At 43.2% G+C, this 16871-nt stretch overlaps 7 protein-coding genes across 7 annotated transcripts; 3 read left to right on the top strand and 4 right to left on the bottom strand.

Moving 5' to 3' along the window:
• Nucleotides 1-1482: 1482 nt before the first annotated feature.
• Nucleotides 1483-4561, top strand: VTP01DRAFT_8655 (uncharacterized protein; the record flags this gene model as incomplete). Its single annotated transcript, XM_069387800.1, has 16 exons — nucleotides 1483-1604; nucleotides 1661-1766; nucleotides 1822-1853; nucleotides 1919-2108; nucleotides 2164-2319; nucleotides 2391-2483; nucleotides 2545-2646; nucleotides 2713-2862; nucleotides 2914-3060; nucleotides 3119-3247; nucleotides 3302-3419; nucleotides 3479-3587; nucleotides 3653-3769; nucleotides 3829-3995; nucleotides 4058-4081; nucleotides 4152-4561. The coding sequence occupies 16 exons, from the start codon at nucleotides 1483-1485 to the stop codon at nucleotides 4559-4561; spliced, it is 2172 nt and encodes a 723-aa protein (XP_069241533.1).
• Nucleotides 4562-4591: 30 nt separating this feature from the next.
• Nucleotides 4592-5855, bottom strand: VTP01DRAFT_8654 (uncharacterized protein; the record flags this gene model as incomplete). Its single annotated transcript, XM_069387799.1, has 5 exons — nucleotides 4592-4832; nucleotides 4893-5046; nucleotides 5100-5304; nucleotides 5362-5743; nucleotides 5800-5855. The coding sequence occupies 5 exons, from the start codon at nucleotides 5853-5855 to the stop codon at nucleotides 4592-4594; spliced, it is 1038 nt and encodes a 345-aa protein (XP_069241532.1).
• Nucleotides 5856-5959: 104 nt separating this feature from the next.
• Nucleotides 5960-6868, top strand: VTP01DRAFT_8653 (uncharacterized protein; the record flags this gene model as incomplete). The annotated part of the gene is made up of 5 exons (XM_069387798.1): nucleotides 5960-5999; nucleotides 6058-6189; nucleotides 6248-6330; nucleotides 6390-6540; nucleotides 6606-6868. The coding sequence occupies 5 exons, from the start codon at nucleotides 5960-5962 to the stop codon at nucleotides 6866-6868; spliced, it is 669 nt and encodes a 222-aa protein (XP_069241531.1).
• Nucleotides 6869-7064: 196 nt separating this feature from the next.
• On the top strand, nucleotides 7065-10074 carry VTP01DRAFT_8652 (uncharacterized protein; the record flags this gene model as incomplete). Its single annotated transcript, XM_069387797.1, has 7 exons — nucleotides 7065-7636; nucleotides 7706-7896; nucleotides 7955-7984; nucleotides 8049-8237; nucleotides 8293-8539; nucleotides 8616-8782; nucleotides 8852-10074. The coding sequence occupies 7 exons, from the start codon at nucleotides 7065-7067 to the stop codon at nucleotides 10072-10074; spliced, it is 2619 nt and encodes an 872-aa protein (XP_069241530.1).
• Nucleotides 10075-10177: 103 nt separating this feature from the next.
• VTP01DRAFT_8651 (uncharacterized protein) lies at nucleotides 10178-11286 on the bottom strand (the record flags this gene model as incomplete). The annotated part of the gene is made up of 4 exons (XM_069387796.1): nucleotides 10178-10257; nucleotides 10329-10434; nucleotides 10488-11138; nucleotides 11191-11286. The coding sequence occupies 4 exons, from the start codon at nucleotides 11284-11286 to the stop codon at nucleotides 10178-10180; spliced, it is 933 nt and encodes a 310-aa protein (XP_069241529.1).
• A 1003-nt stretch (nucleotides 11287-12289) lies between these two features.
• Nucleotides 12290-14398, bottom strand: VTP01DRAFT_8650 (uncharacterized protein; the record flags this gene model as incomplete). The annotated part of the gene is made up of 5 exons (XM_069387795.1): nucleotides 12290-13300; nucleotides 13369-13692; nucleotides 13763-13877; nucleotides 13934-14172; nucleotides 14231-14398. 5 exons carry the CDS (start codon nucleotides 14396-14398, stop codon nucleotides 12290-12292), a joined length of 1857 nt encoding a protein of 618 aa, XP_069241528.1.
• A 1524-nt stretch (nucleotides 14399-15922) lies between these two features.
• Nucleotides 15923-16366, bottom strand: VTP01DRAFT_8649 (uncharacterized protein; the record flags this gene model as incomplete). The annotated part of the gene is made up of 2 exons (XM_069387793.1): nucleotides 15923-16267; nucleotides 16328-16366. 2 exons carry the CDS (start codon nucleotides 16364-16366, stop codon nucleotides 15923-15925), a joined length of 384 nt encoding a protein of 127 aa, XP_069241527.1.
• Nucleotides 16367-16871: the final 505 nt, after the last annotated feature.

Genomic DNA, 16871 nt, shown 5'->3' with positions numbered 1-16871 from the left:
TTATCCTTCGCCAGGAGGATAGTTTGACTGTGAAACAATCTTTTCTTTATTTGTTGGAAAATAAAAGAAATATGTGTGATACACATGTACAATGCCATCGCGAAACGAGAAACAAAGCAAAGGAGGGCGGGTGGGCCAGTCAAACTATCCTCTGATGGCTCGGATAATAGTGATAGGCTTCCGGCCTACGGCCTCAGCCAAAAGTCTATTCAGTTAAGTGGGCAATCTTTCCAGTGATGTCGTCAGCTTTTAGAAACAGACGACTCAAGATGGCTGACATCCTTCGGTATCAGTATCCTTTCGAGCCTTCATCACGCATCGCTTCGCAGACAAAGTTTGGTTTCGCGCTTCGCTTCCGCCTCAGCATTTCGCTCGCACTTGTAACTTGTCTCCATCCAATTTTCGATGTTGATGGAATACAACCGGACCAAAGCTAAAGTATGAGTACGTTCGTCCTCCATATGGTTGTTGACATTGGTCAAGGTTTTATGCGGCGATTAAGCTTCTGAACATCGACAAGGTCAAAATGATAGGGATTTGCGTCGGAGAGACATTGAAATCACTATTGGAAAGAGTAATCGTGTTGCCGATGAAGGAGGAGATCGAGATATGCGTGACACAAGTCCATACGCATTAATGGAGAAGATAAAGAAAAGGCGGAAAAGTTGTGATCGGGAGATAAAAGCGCTTACGAACAAGGAAAGGATGGAAATAAGCTTTTATTGTTGTTTTCATGGCATGAATGGTTCTCTTAAAATGTTTTCGATAGCATGTATTATGCTGTAAACGATGTTCGCTGTCTACTCTACATCGACTAGATACGTAGTTATTATCTGTCCGAGATGTCCGAAGCAAATCCCATATGCCGAGGTCGACATCTTTACATCCTTGGAAGTCTACTTTTTGCATGCTTCCATTAAGCAGAATCTTTGTATTCAACATGAATCTTCCTACTTATAAGCTGTGGTATAGAGAAGTAAATAATTTGTGGGCGGCGACAGGCGCTGTAATTTTCTGAGCCTGTCGAACGGCTTAATCCCAGGTATACACTTTTTCCCAAAAGTAATGTCGCATTTTGTGAAATTTTATAATACATTTATACACCAAAATGACAAATTGCAGCGACATTAATGTCTGGAAAAAGTGTATAGCAAATTCCAAGAGAGGAAACCTTCCAGACAGCGCAGGAGTACTATGTTAAGATCGACAGAAATAAAGGGTTTAAATAGAACGCTGCTGGCGGTATCCAGGCAGTAAAGTCCAGTTTAGAAAAGCTACAATTGCATAAGTTTATACAAGGCATTCGCTGTGACCAGGTAGGATATTTCGCTTATTCTCTTAAAACGGGCCTTTTCTTTTTTTTTTTTTTTTTTTTTTTGACGTTTTGCTGTAATTTTGGAGACGCTTTTTCGCCTAGAAAAAGCTGCGGCGTACAGACATGAACTGCTTGATACGTCCCGTCTTTCGCGTTACCTTCGTGTCATGTCATCTTTTCCTTTGCTGCTTGTTAGAGTTAACCAACATTCATGTCAGCGATTATCGACATTTAGTCACCATTGTGCAAGACGGTACGTATTCTCTGCTTTAAAAAATTATCTCTCAAAGTAAGTATCTATTGAAAGTGTTTATGATTTGACAATTTACATTGTCTCGGTGCTAGAGATCTCGAACCACCAAAACCGCCAAAGTATAATCGTACAACTGGAATCCTTCATGGCAAGGAACGTACCGATGAATTTTCTTGGATGCAAAATATAAAACATCCTGTAAGAAAGATATCGACTCCAACATTTTATTTGGAGTGCTAATGAATGCTCCAAGGGTCTTCTCCCATATATGCAAGAAGAGAATGCGTAAGGAAACAGGGGGGAAAGCTGATTTTGGATGTTTCTCTCATACAGAGGTTTTGTTCTGGTAGGTATACGAAAAGGTTCATGAGGAAACACCGGTTTCTACAGCGAACTGTTCTGCAAGAGATGAAGAATCGTCTCCAGGTTCAAAAATCGCTTCCACCACTCGGCATAATAGCGCATGGATACGAATACTACACACGAACTTCACCTTTTGGTATTGTCTACCTTCGCAAGGAAGTTGGCAGCAATAATGAGGTATGTATTTCGTGTACTGTACTTTCAAAGCAGGATACACTAACCTGTTATATAGCAAGTGCTATTGAATGCTGGCTTCTTAAAATCTTTAAACATGACAATTCGCAAGGTACTACTATCCCCAAATCACAACATATTCGCGTACAATACAGAGCAAGAGGGAATGGAATACGGCGATCTCCACCTAAAGGATTTGATAAGCGATCGGGAGGTAAGTTAGAATATAGATGTTAATACGCTTGTCGTATCGAGCATTGCATTGACACTTTGCCGAACCGCTAGTTTGAAATATTACATGACGTATTCAACTTCACATGGGCAAATGAGGAAACCATTTACTACACCATTCCAAACGAGCAGCTTCGACCTTACAGGGTAAGATCGTGGAGATTTCTACTATACTTTAAATAACCATCGTCTCTGCATAACATTTTAGGTCTTCGCCCATCATCTGGGAACAGATCAAAAGCAAGATATACTGATATACGAGGAAACAAATGAATCCGCTTTCGTGGATGTGACTACTACGAAAGATTTGGTACGTGTCCGATTTCGAACAGACTGTTTGCCGCAATTGAGACCGTAACTGAGCCCTTCCATTTAGAAATTTGTTACAATCAACTCCAATTCTCTTTCATCCTCAGAAGTGCGTATTGTTGATGCAACGCATACGCTTACTAACGGCAATATTCCAACCGTGCATCTCGTGCAACCGCGACAATCCGGTCTGGAATACTATGTAGACCATCATGAGGTGCGAAGCTTCACGGTTCAAAACCAGTATGATTCTTATCAACTTATATAGGACACTTTTTACATATTAACCAATGCTGACGGAGCTACCAACTTTAAGTTGGCAAAGACTAAAGTTGAACAGCTTCCAAAACGATATTGGAAAGATGTTGTTACCACTTCACCGACGGAAAAGATTGAGGATGTGGATATCTTCCAAGTATGTAAAGTATACCCATATTAGACTGTACGTACTGATGATAGGGATGGATTCATAGAACTATATCGTGATCTATGGTCGCCGAGAAGGGCTTCCAATGATTTTGTGTCATGATTTCCAATCAGGAGAGACATTTAACGTCCAGTTACCTGAGGAATTCTGTGTTGTTCATCCCGGCACGAACACTGTAATTTGTCCGAAGAGAGATATTCTTGGGCTAAGGAGCTAAAACTTGTCATAGGACTTTAATACGAATATCTTTCGTTTTTCAATTACGTCTCCATTTGCTCATGAATCCACTTTTGATTATGACATGTCAAACCGCAAGTTGATTCCGGTCAGGTTACAGCCCATACATCGTACGTTCGTAAGTTTACAATAATTTTGATATGCTGTATATACTCAAAACTCGCCCTAGGTTTTGACCGTTCCGAATACACATGCACCCGAATATATGCAAAGTCTGCAGATGGAAAATCCATCCCTATGACGCTATTACACCGAAAGAATCTCGAACTTAACGGCAGGTAAAAGATAGTTTTGAAGCAAATGTTCCACGAGCATTTCTAGAAATATGCAATATCTTCACCAGAAACCCTGTATTGATGCGATCATATGGAGCATACGGTATATCTACTGATCCTGATTTTCGTGTCGAGCATTTTCCGTTACTTGAACGTGGCTGGGTTGTCGCGTTACCGCATGTTAGGTAACTACATTATACACTCATATCCTTAATGTTTGCCTAAGAGCTTTTGATGGCTGCAGAGGAGGAAGTGAGCTTGGAAAGGACTGGTACAGAGAAGGCAGATCAGAAAACAAAATGAATAGCTTTAAAGATTTTATTTGCGCTGCCGAGCATCTTATTCACAGCAAAATTACGAGCCCACAGTATTTATCTGCTATTGGAACGAGTGCTGGAGGACTTTTGGTTGGTAGGTTTGGGAACAACTGCCTTAACTATAATCATTCTAAATCTCATATTTATCATATATAGGTGCAATGATCAATATGCGACCAGGTATTACATATATATATATATTTGTATCGCGAGTTGCGTATTCATATAATTAATGTATTTATGTGACTAGATTTGTTCAAAGCGCTGGTTCTACGAGTCCCGTTTGTCGATCCGCTTTCAGCAATGCTTGACCCTGCCTTACCTCTGACTCAGATGGAATATCCGGAATGGGGTAACCCTGTAGAGGATCCAAAGGCATACGAATTGATATCAAGCTATTCACCGTATGAAAATATCGGCACAAAGTACAATTTCACGCCGTCTCTATACATCACCGCGGGCCTTAAGGACCAGCGAGTTGCATATTGGCAACCTTTAAAGCTTACAGCGCGTATACGTCAGTCACTTCCTTCCAAATCGGTGTTGCTCAAGCTTGATGAAGAGCGTGGCCACTTTGGAGCCGGCTCCGAGCAAGAGGTACGATTATCAGAAGCGGCTGAACAGGTGGCCTTCCTTATTTCGCAAGTTCAAAGGTTATGAGCATCAGAGCACCAGATTTCAGCAAAATTGCTATAATAAAGTAGGACCTTTATTTTTGCTGGAGGCATTTGCAATATCAGCTACATTACCCTTGGTTAACTGTAAGAAACTGACACCCTCTGCATCATCTACAACGGCCGCAAGGAAGGAAGCTGCTGGACTTCGAGAACAGATGTATGGGACGGGTATATAAGGGCGTCGTCCTGCAGGTTCTATTGAATCTCCAGAAAGAACATGAAGTTTGCGCACCGTGGACAAAGGGTTATTTGCACTATCGTAATGAATCAGAATCCGCAAACAGCCATTCCCCAGACCCATACCAAAACGTCACCTGATAACAAAGATTTTGTAATCTGGAGGTCCAGAATCATTCTTCTTCCACTTGGGATTAGGCTTATAGACGTTCCAATCGCAAAAATCTTGGCTCTGGAAAGGTCTATATCCAGCAGTTGAGGGTATAATCCGCAGGACAGAATATACTTGCTCTGCTTCCTGTATTAAATCTTTGCAATTGTATTTCTTACAGTCTGTAGCTTACCAAAAGTTGTATATCTTCCATCGCATATAAGCGGGAAAGTGCCGATAATTCTTGATACTACAGTCATGACAACGTTCTGAAAATGCATCCACATATATTTTAGCCATCTGGATATTCTTGAAATCGAGTCCTCATGCCCATCTCTAATCGTGGTTGCTTGGGCCCGTTGCACAATGAATCCCAAACGTCGTAAAAAGGCATACACCTTTAAATAGAGAGTTCAGATCACGCCTCCGTGTAAAACAACATCGATGTATCTTACTTGATATCTGTTATAGTCTATCCAACCGTCATGTTTTGAAAATAACATTTCATATATGTCTTCAAGTGGGCATTCCTTTCCTTGTGGGTCTTTCAAGATCAGGGCACCCATGCTACAAAGCCAGGCTGATTCCTCAGGATATAGGAGTAAAGTTCCAGAAACGACGTGCCCCATTACACGGAAGTGATTTCCTTTCGGCTTGATAACGCTAGTGAGACCGGTCGAGCGATCCAGAATTCCTTCACTTATAGTTTTTGTGCTATGGTGCCTTTTCTCTTTTATCAAGTGAAACAAAGCATTGCGCGATTTCTGTAGAGCCTCGGCTTGAACACTTGAGCCGTCCGGTGCAAAGTCTTTCACACCACGAATCTGTCTCTTTGATCTTTACGAAATCAGGCATTGCTATCTATTGTATATCGTGAACTCTAAGCGATTTACCGACAAGAGCCTAAAAGGTCTGAGACGTCGCAAATATCCTCGTCTGTGTCGCTCATGAAGGAGCAGCAGAGTTCACTGAGAATGAATCCGCCGATCCCTACAGCGCAAAAAAAGCTTTTTCTTGCAAGAACGCGTGTTCCAAACTAGATACGAGGATATAATGGTCTTCTCGAGAAGAAGTTGCTTCAAGTGTGGCAATGGTATGAAAGTCTGACGTGACGCTCAGTGACAGCTGTCTCTAAGTTGTCGCATTTGCAGTTGGCCATTTCGCCGATGTGTGCCCAGAACCAGAACGCTTGTGCTATAACTGTAAGCAACCTGGACACGAATCAACCGATTGTCCACGTCCGAGAAGTACCGACGCAAAGCAGTGTTACAGCTGTGGTGGTGGTAGGTTTGCAATGTTCGTCTTCTTGGAAGCTTTGCTGATCGTATATGGCGAGGATAGTGGGACACGTACAGGCGGATTGCCCAAACCCAAGAAATTCGAACAGCCAAAACGGGGCACGTTGCTACAACTGCGGTCGCTTTGTACTTAAATTCTACAATGCTCATAAAGTATCTGTATGTACTTAATCATCCTATCGTAGGGCCATATCGCAAGAAACTGCAACAGTCTGAACATGCGTCCGCGCCGCGGTGGTTTGTCCTCGTACCGTGGTCGGGGCGGACGTGGTCGAGGTGGTTTGGCTCGCGGCGGTAGCTCGTTTGGTAGCCGAGTGATCTGCTATAACTGTGGAGGTACTACCGATTGGAGAAGCTTGTCTGGATGTTTCAATACTTGATGCTGACCCAAACAATTCTAGGCTACAACCATTTTGCCCGTGATTGCCAAGCAAATGCAAGCATAAAATGCTACAACTGTGGAAAGTTTGGACATTTTGCGCGAGAGTGTACAGCAAATGGAGGTGTCTCCAAAGAAAGATCATCGAAAACCTGCTACCGTTGTCAAGAAGCAGGCCACATTGCACGAGACTGTCCAAACGCGGCATCAAATGGTGATTCTTCAGGAGACAATGGCAATGATTCCGACTCATCTGCTTCATCATCTGGAACCGATGCCTCGTAAAGTGTTTACTTTAATAAAGCGGGCAGCGATCGAAGCCCTTCTGTGGCAAATCGCTGATCTATCAAATCCGATATTGATGTAATACACCGTTGAAATTTTAGTCCTTATCCGACATCAAAGGACCTCCTTATATTCATATTCAAGCTCGCCTTGCAGATCACCCTTTTTAAATTCCTTTTTCCATTTCCTAATCAAAATGGCACCTTTCAATGGGCCCTCTGGCCAAGAATTGCGCTCGACAAATAAGCCAATGTATGGATCGTCCGCTGTCAACGTTGATGATACGATATACATCTACGGCGGCTTTTACTCAACACCACCGTGGAATATGGAAGGGCTTTGGAAACTGGATATTAAAGCCAGCAATGCGGAAATAACACAAGTTGCAACTAATCCATATGCTTCCCCGGCTTTGATATACAGCCAACTATTGAGTCCTAATAAGGGCGCACTGTATGCTTTTGGTGGTCATCATCCTGTCGACCTCAACGCCACACAACCTCCCGAGCCCCTGCGCTATTATCGATTTGACTTTAGTTCGCATGCATGGACTCCTTTGCAAAAAAAGAGCGCTCCACCCCATGAACGCTACTGGCACACTGCGACTATGTCGACAGATCGCACAAAGGCGTACATCTTTGGCGGAATGAATATCACTGGCGGTGTTGACGATCACTTCTGGATATATGATTTTGCATTAGATAAATGGATTGCAGGAGTCACGGAACAGGTCACCAGCAGATGCGGGCATACTGCAAGCATGCTAAGGTCAGTTCATTCACTAATGTCGAAATCCAATAAAGGGCTATATCTCTAATCAAATTTTCGGTAGAATAGCGATGGGAACTTGGTGATACTCGGGGGATACATCTGTACGGGAAACTATACGACAAACGCTCTAATATCTAAACAACTATACTCGTTGGACTCGGCAGCAATATATGATACCGCGCAAGGCTTTTGGAGAACCCAGAAGCTAGGAGGATCACACATACCCGCGCCTCGAACGTATCACAGCGCAGTGACCAGTATGTCTAGGATGCATTCAAGCATACACTGCAGCTGCCTTATTGACTATTGTGATAGCTCATGAGGATAAAATTATCGTATGCGGAGGTATAGCTCCTGTGAAAATACGCGTGGAAGCTTGGACCTGATTAGATCGCACAATTTTTGACAGGTCAAGACGGTGCAGCGCAACCGTTCCAGAAATACCTTGCCGGTGACGGTGACAAAGCCGCAATGACGGCAATCCTGGACACGAAATCATGGACTTGGAGCTTCCCACCCCCTTCTCCCTATCAGCCTTTCCCACGTTCCCATGCTACCGCCGCTGTTATTAATGGAACAACAATGATTTTCGGCTTTGGTAAAGATACTAAACGAAACATATAATATAATAGCTTACTAATAGCTGGGCCAAGGTATAAATTATCACACCATCTTTGACGGAATATACATCTTTAACTCTGTAGATAACGTTTGGCTTCCTCCCGTAACCCCTGATGCAAGCATTGGTGGAAACCAAGCGACCAGTGTCGGAAGCATAGCAGCTGTAACCACCGTGCTCGGTTTGGCCTTGATCCTGGCAGTATGGTTGCTCCTACGACGGCTTCGTATAACAGTCTGTCAAGTAGGTCGCAAGATTCTGCAGGGATTGTGGACACCACGGTAAGCATAACATCGGCATTTATGATGTTTATCTTGATTCCAATATTTTCAAACTGATCGGTCAACCTGTCGGCAGCGCTGGAGAACCCTTGTGGGCGGAAGTTACTCGCCTTTTATGCAGATTGATTTTCTTTGGGATTCTCATTGTCGTCGTGGTAATGATGGTTTTTCAAATCCGCGATAGCCCTATCATCGACCAAAAATACTATAGCCGAAGAGATGACAATACCATCGACGTTCCAGGTAAATTTGATAGATAACAAAGGACCGGCACCTTTTCCATTAAAGGTTTCTTGAATCTTGTTCAAATAGATATACGCTTCTGCTTTGATGGATGGGAATATGGCAACAATGCCGAATTACCTTACTTGCAATGCTCTACAGATTTTGGGGTGTCATGCAGCGAATACTTGTCAAATATCACCAAGGAAGTGCAGTCAGGGCTCAACTATTACGGAAAAGGTCTTCAATGCTTCCTTTTCCGAACGCCAGAATCATTTCGGTTGGGTTACACGAATGATCGATTGCATGGTTCCGGTTCATATCTCAAGTTTTATTACTACGGAGAACGGTTGCCGAGTAATCAGTCCAGAGTCCATATATCATTCTATAACAAGTATCACGATCCAAACTTTGCAGCTTATGGTATTAGCGATCCATACAACATGCCATTCTCATGGTATCACCCCGGAGAAAATGCCGAATTTCAGTCTATGGAACAAGAAAACTTGAGAACGGATAACTCATTCGATCTTGATCCGAACGTCGTGAGCACAGCAAGCTACAGTCTTTACGAACGCGACAGTATCCGTTCGAATGAAAGCTGGAATTACGTGGGCATAGCAGTAATTCGAGACAAGACGTTTGGCATAGAAACGAGCGTCAAATCCGAGTCTCTTGTGAGCGAATACGCTTCCAATCCGCAACCACTAGGCTCCCTGCATATCTTCCCGACTAGCTACGATCTTGCTATTATTAGAGAGCAACGTGCTTTTTCATTATTGAATGCGATGGGCATTGTAGGCGGCATCTTTGGACTTATCGTCGGTCTGCAAGCTTATCTCTTTGGATACCGGCCACGCTCGCCATGGGGAGTTATCCATAGATGGTCTGTTGGTCAGATGCGACGATCACTTTTGCAAGGCCTTTCATCCACCTTTCCGAAAAGTGTAAATGTGCCTATCGTCCATCCAGTTCACCGCCGATTTTCTGTGGCAACCTCAAGGACAAGAAACTTCGAGCATCCTGTAAGCACAGCAGCAAAGCAATCGCTGAGGGATCCTGGCAACAAAAATAACCAAGTAAAAACAGCAACACTCCCCGAGGACGACTACGATGAGGAGGATAGTAACCGAATGGCAAGATTGGAGGAACGAATGCACGTGATGGAAATGTTATTCCAGGCATATTATATCAACGACGAGGTTTTCCAATCGCTTGCACACGCTCTGCAATCAGACTTGAGACAAGAACGACATGATAGGAGGCGTAAACGAAAATTTTCATTCTTTGATAGTCAAAACAATGAAAAATGAAGAAGTTTTGATATGTAAGCATTCCATCCGTATTCATGCGCGGGTTGGAGAGAATATGTAGAATCTTGCGTGATATGCTTGATCATTTATATATGCTGATGTTTCACGCCAATTGTCCGTGATATGCATGGAAGCTGTAATATACACCAAAAATGAGAAACAGTACTGCACCGACAAGAGTAACTGATGTTTACAGAATACTATATTAGTGCAAAAGATCACTTTGTTTCTCACCTGGACATTCTTTACATTACCTGTTCGCACCGATATTTTGGCTGCCAACATTCGTCCACCTATAACCGCCAAGGCAGTACACATTGTATGACCAACAATGACGCCAGCGGTCACCCAATATACATTCTAGAATCAAACATTAAATTGCCTGCAATCATGGAACTACCGGAAAAACATACATTCGCAGCCGCAAGCGCAATCGTGGATATTTGCGAACGGTCACCCCATTCTCCAAGAAAAGTCAACACGAATGTCTGTACGAATACCGGGGAGAAAACGAGCTGCATCAGGTTCATCAGTCCTTCCTTGGCTTTTTCTGCTTTTGAGACACGGCGCATTTCCTCGGATTCCATGCCGCCAACTTCGAGAGCTTCTAGCTTATGCATATGATCCCGTTCCTCGACTTGCTTCAATTCCTGCTCTACTTCACTCATTTCTTCTTGACCCTCGTTCTTGTCCATATGCCATCCTTCCCAAAGCATTCGTAGACCGAAGCAAAAGAAGAGCAGTGCTGCGATGACATCCGTGTAAGTTTTGGGTATCAAATTGGGAACTACGTGTCCAAGGAAAGCAGACAGGATAGACATGATAGCCAATGAAGAAAATGCAGCTGCAAATACAACCAATCGAGAGTGCTTCATAGCCATGATGCAGGCGATCAGAAACGTCTTGTCGCCGATTTCGGACACGATAATCATCAACAAGGATATCAGCAGCGATTGCTCCAAATCTTCCATATCATCTCTCGGCTGTTCAGGTCGTATGTCTGTATCCTGAAATGTTGACACGTCGTCATCAGATTGTGTACTCATGGCAGCGGCATCGACAAACTACAGACGAGGATGAGTATACGCTCAAATATCTTTAGGTCTCGATAGGTACTTCGTCAACTGGATCGACTTGACCATACACTGATATTGCAAGAAATGCAACAAGTAGTGCAACGAGGCATATATTAAGGGACGATCTGCTTGTCATGATGAAAAAGGACGGGAAGGTTTTGATTCCGTCGTTCCGTCGTTTTTCTGCTTTTGGCTTATCGCCTGATTTTGCTATGTCTCAGAGCCCGATAAATGCTAGATCTGTCTATCCAATACTTACATAAAAGATAACAATAAAGTTTGCATTTTAAATTCTTACTTCGCATTACTGTACAATATCTCTTTCGCTGAAAATACTGCATCAAAAAGGTAGATACATTATTTGCAGCAGCAGAAGCGCCAAGGATGATTGTCATTACTGTTGGACTATAATGTGCATGTTAGACGCATCACATTCAGTAATCTGCAGAGTTGTTATGTAAATACCATTTAGTATCCGATAGGTAACAATCTTTATATACAATAGGACCATAGGCTGCGACAGCTGATCGCAAAAACATCTGTCTGGCAACACGTTTTAGCTTACAACGTTTGAAAAATGTGCGACATGGACGGCATATGACACTACATAAAGACCAGCATTGCCAAAGACTAGCTATATATTAAATATCTGGGAGGCTATCTAGCAGACAGACCAACTTCTCCTACCAGGAAATGGAGTATCCTTCCGAACACGGCGCGCAAAAGCATCGGACTGATTCCAACTGATTTGACAGTGTGACTGTCGTTGTGCTTTTGAAGCCTCTACGTGAAGCTATCCAGCAGACAGACGTACTTCAACTAGCAAGAGAAATAGAACCTTCGGCGAAACAAGCTGAGACGGCCGTAATAAAATAGCAACAACTAAGGAAGGTAGACAAATGAGCAAAAAGCCTTTGACGCCTGCTATCATGTACATCGTAGACATCCTGACCCAACGGATGCTTCTCTTCTTCAACAATGTAAATCCATTGTCTAAAGCGCTCACCAGAATCTGTAAATATTTTATATCAGTATCAGCATATTATTGACTGTAAAGAAGAGGCTGCTATCTATCAAGTGTTAGGTATAACAGATGCTATATTATGTAGATATAATAGTACAATTAATACAATAGTATGCTATGCAGTTCTTTCGGCACATTTTTCCTTATCTTCCTTATCGTCCACTTTGCGCCCCAAAAGATCACGGTTGTCAAACTGGTTTTGCGTATTTCCGAGCTTGATATCCGTAACAAAAAAGTAAGCAATAAGCGGAGGGAAGATGGCAGTAATTGTTGCACCAATGCAAAGGTTGCGCATAACAACACTGTAAGCTTGAATAGCTCCTTCTCGTATGGGATCACCAGCAGGGTAGGCTCCGATGTTAGTAATTGAACTGTAGAGCTCGTTGATGAGAGTGGTGTTGTTGGTGGGTACATGTTTCGCAAGCTCGCCTGGCATTTGGTTCGTCCAAACTGCAGTGGCAATAGCAGATCCCAATGAATTTCCAATTTCGGCAAGGAGTAGCACCAATGCTGCAACAACGGCCATATCAGTGTGAGGAACTTTGGCGACGGCGATAACAGATGAAATAGTCGAAGCAAAGCCGCCTCCCATGCTCTGAAGAAGCTGACACCAGACGAGTTCGACGGTCGGACCAAGAGCACCTCGCGAGTGGATCATCAAACCGACGCCGAGTAGTCGCACCAGCAGACCACCGATAAGGAACCACTTGGGATGGCTCCAGAAGAGAAGGATTACGCCCACGAGGAGACCAAAAGAGCAAAGACCAAGGGTCTGGATGGAGCTGAAATACGACAGCTCGCGATAGGACCAGTCCGATTTGACGACGTAGACAAAGGAATACTGGTATACGTATTGGAGATAGAAGGAGACAAAATCGAAGAAGCTGATGAAAATGGCCGCCGCGATGTTTCCATTTTTGAAGAATCTGAGAGGAGCAATGGGTCGAAATCCCCACTTGCCAGCAAGCACGATTTCCCAGTAAGCAAAGACAAGCAGCAGGATAACACCTATGACAATCATAACGATCATGGAAGGCGTGGCCCAACCATTAGCAGCCTTAGGTGCGAGACCAAGTGGCAGAAGGATGAGTGCAAGGGCAGCAGCAATCAAAATAAGCCCAGGTATCTACAATATGAAAAAGTGATTAATGACAAAAGATATGGAAAGGAAAGTATGGTTCCTTCTATACATACATCCATTTGCTTGCAGGCGTGAATGGTACCCTTGATTGGATGCTTGAATATGTTCTGTTCCGGATTGGGAATGTATTGGATCATGTTCATCTTTTTGGCCTTTCTTTGGCCCCAAAGGAGGGCTCCAATGACTGGCACCAGACAAGCGGGGACCATGATGATGAACATGCCATAACCCCATCGCCACCCGCCGCTGCTGAGTATGCCCTGAGCTATTTCAGCTGTGATAAACGTATTGATGATCCATGGGATATTCAATAAGCCAGCGGCAAAGGCACGGTATCTCAAAGTGGTAACATCAGCCAGAATAATAGAGGTAAGCATCTAAAAGAATATGCAATGTCTCAGTACTAAATGTGTGTTGTTTTCATGGATTTTTCCAAAATGATCTCACCTGAAGACCCGTGTTTCCAAATGAGTATATAATCTGTGCAACAGCAATTTGACCAATGTTGTTAGCCGAGGCGTAGAGGATGTATCCAATAACGTATAAAATCAACACGAGGATGCTGTCGATGCATTAATATTTGCAATAGTTATGGAAATACTGCATGGTGTAACTTACTATGTTTCACCGCGCCCGATATAATCGGCAAGCTTAGCCATAAACGGTTTACCAACAGCCGTGACAATAGCTCCAGCAGTAGTGACAGTGCCTGTAAGAGAATGCTGGAGTACGGATGACGTCGCGTATGCTAAATACTGGTAGGTTGTACCACCATCGAGAGAGTAGATATAAGAGGCTAAACCGAGACCAACCAGCAAGAAGATGTAGCCTCGTTTACCCCAGACAGCTTGAGCAGCCTAACGTTGATGCACAGATCAATCTCTGAAACAACCAAGTAATATTGACCATCCATACCTCTACTTTAGCTACACCAGCCGAAAGCTCTCTATCATGCACATCGTCTGACGAAGCAGCTCTCTGATTCACTCTTTGCGCTTCAGCTTGGGACTCGATATCGTTCTTCTTATCAAAATCATTGTTCTTTTCAGATAATTCCTCCGCCTTCTTCAAGGTATCGGGCATCTATCGAAGGAGAATTGAATATTGGAACAGCATACAATGAGTGCATCAAGCAAATCCACATACTTCACACAAATGGAGAATGTTTGCTTCGGGAGAAGAGACGGTGACGACGAGCGAGGGCTTCTTTTTATCAACAATAAAAGTGCTGTTCCTTTATCTGATTGTACTCTTCTTCTAGTTCCAATACGTAACCATTGTCGCACAATCGCGCATTTTTGTAAAGTTGGACTCTTCTGGACAAGTCGCCGCTCTGCGGGTTTACCTGGTACTGAGCAACTCTTTTGACAGCTTTTCTTGTTATGTAAGTCATTTTTGGATGACATGGAGACTGGCAGTTAATTTGAATGTAAAGCTTTTAAAAGCTTTTCTATTTTGCTCATAAGTCATTGTATTCTATGTATGCAAAGAAAGGAACTTAATACTGTAGATAAGCATGCCTCTTAAATATATAGCTACATTTGTTGTTTCCTTTAATTACTGTGTAGTACTAGAAGGTATAATCATCAAATAATAAGCTCGATACAATTTCGTTTATTATTCCTTCCAATGAATATTCTGCATTGATTGATGGTGGGATATTATGAGATCGATTTGTGGACGACCTTATTACTTTTCCTAGGATTTTGCATAAGGCACCAGGTTCAGGAAAACAAGTTTCCTGGCAGCTCGTAAGCAATTGATTCACTAATTGATATATTTAGATGTAGCACCACTATCTAGCAGTACGAAAGTCGATTTTTTGCTGCAAATTGCACAGTGCAGAGGCAGAAATCCATTTTATGCTTCGACGGACATCACTTCTGTTTGCTAGTTGTCGATCAGCCCTGCCGGAGGACACAGTCGCATCTGAATTCTGAGGAATTACTACGGACGCTCCATCTAGCTTCCATATGATGACGGAACAATCCGGTCCTATAAATAAGCTATGATAGTCTGTTATCCAATTCTCGCTATTTTTGAATGGAGTCTCCATTCTTCGGCGGTTTTGCATCTGCTTCGCTCCTGCAAGCGCAACGCTTGTCGAAGGCCTGGTATATTTAGACCTGCGTTCGCAAATATTAACAGTTTTGGACTTTGGAGACAGTCCCATTTAGTATTAATCTTAATTTGCTGGAACCAGCAATATGGACTCGGCGGATTATTCTTCCTCTGCTACGTATGGTTTTTTTTAGCCTCATAGCCTAACTGGGAAACAGAATGGTAGCTGGATCTAATATATAGAGAGCTCCAAAGCCGATTCCAGCAGTTCCGCACATGGCTGCAGATGAAGACTACCTTCGCTTTGCAATACGAAAAAAGTGTTTAGGAAAAACCTATAAATTCTGCACATCAACCTTGTCATTGGCATGCTTCATAAACAAATGGATTTTGCCACGCCAGCGCTGATACAACCATTCTTCGAGGATGGAAGTAGCTGTAAGAATATGAAATATCACTGACATCCGTTCCTCTACCGTCTCAGTACCATCCTCTGTATCCCTTTCTCGTATGTTGTATCTTTAAAGATATATGGCCATAGCCAGTTTATTCTCTATTCATGTTGTTATACTGCCATTGATCTTTGGGAATAGGGACCTCGAGAGGTTCCCATGGCTTCCATTCTTCCATCTTGCCAACGAGTTTGAGTTCATCCTCGGCTTGCATGATGAGCTCTTCGATCTGACCGCAGTCTATGGCTTTCTCGATCTCGTTTACGTCTTCAGTTCCCTGCACAATTGCCAAACGATGCTGGGTCATGCTCTCTGCTGCTTGCCGATACACTGCATGTGCGGGAAGGCGCGACAAAGCGGTCAAGGTCTTGTTGTATGTATCAATGAGGTGAGGACGAGGATTCGGGTGTACGGGGATGCCGGTCAAACCGGTCGTTGCCTGCAAATTGTTCCTTAGTTTATCATAAAGGTTAATACTCCCAGAGCAAACAATAGTAACCTTTCTCGCAGCCTGGAGCAATGGGCGCGTAAAGAACATTTTCAGGTGAGTTGAGTTATCCCTTACGACCCTTGTGCTCTTTTTGGAGCTCTTTGGGCGTGACTTGGTCTGAAAATTTGGCACAGTGTGGATAACTCCATCAGCTTCTCTTCTCAAGAGCAGTAAGATTCGTCAATACCTAATTATCCATTTTGATGGAAAAATTACAGGATTTTCCCTAATACTTTGCGCTAGTGGAGACATTGTTTTGCGCTGTGCTCTTACTGATTTTGCGCCAATAGCAGCCCATTTTAGAATTACTGTAAAAAATAGACATAAAATGGTTATTGCCGAATACATATTTATAAGAAGCGTCCCCAGCTTTGCGCTTGGAAATGCATTTGGAACCTTTTAGAAAACGCTTCTAGGAGAGGCCATTGGCTCAATTTGAGCATGACAATCTGAGATGTTGACCACTACGGTTTATCAAATAGGAATCACCCTTTAGCTTCGTACTGCGTTCAGTTCTGTGCAACTTTGCAACAATGTTTTGCCGTCAACGTCC

The sequence above is a fragment of the Rhizomucor pusillus genome, assembly GCF_041956525.1.
Source record: "Rhizomucor pusillus strain CBS 183.67 unplaced genomic scaffold VTP01scaffold_5, whole genome shotgun sequence".
Taxonomy (NCBI): domain Eukaryota; kingdom Fungi; phylum Mucoromycota; class Mucoromycetes; order Mucorales; family Lichtheimiaceae; genus Rhizomucor; species Rhizomucor pusillus.
Note: the sequence above shows the minus strand (reverse complement) of the source record. Positions and strands in the feature narration are given on the sequence as shown.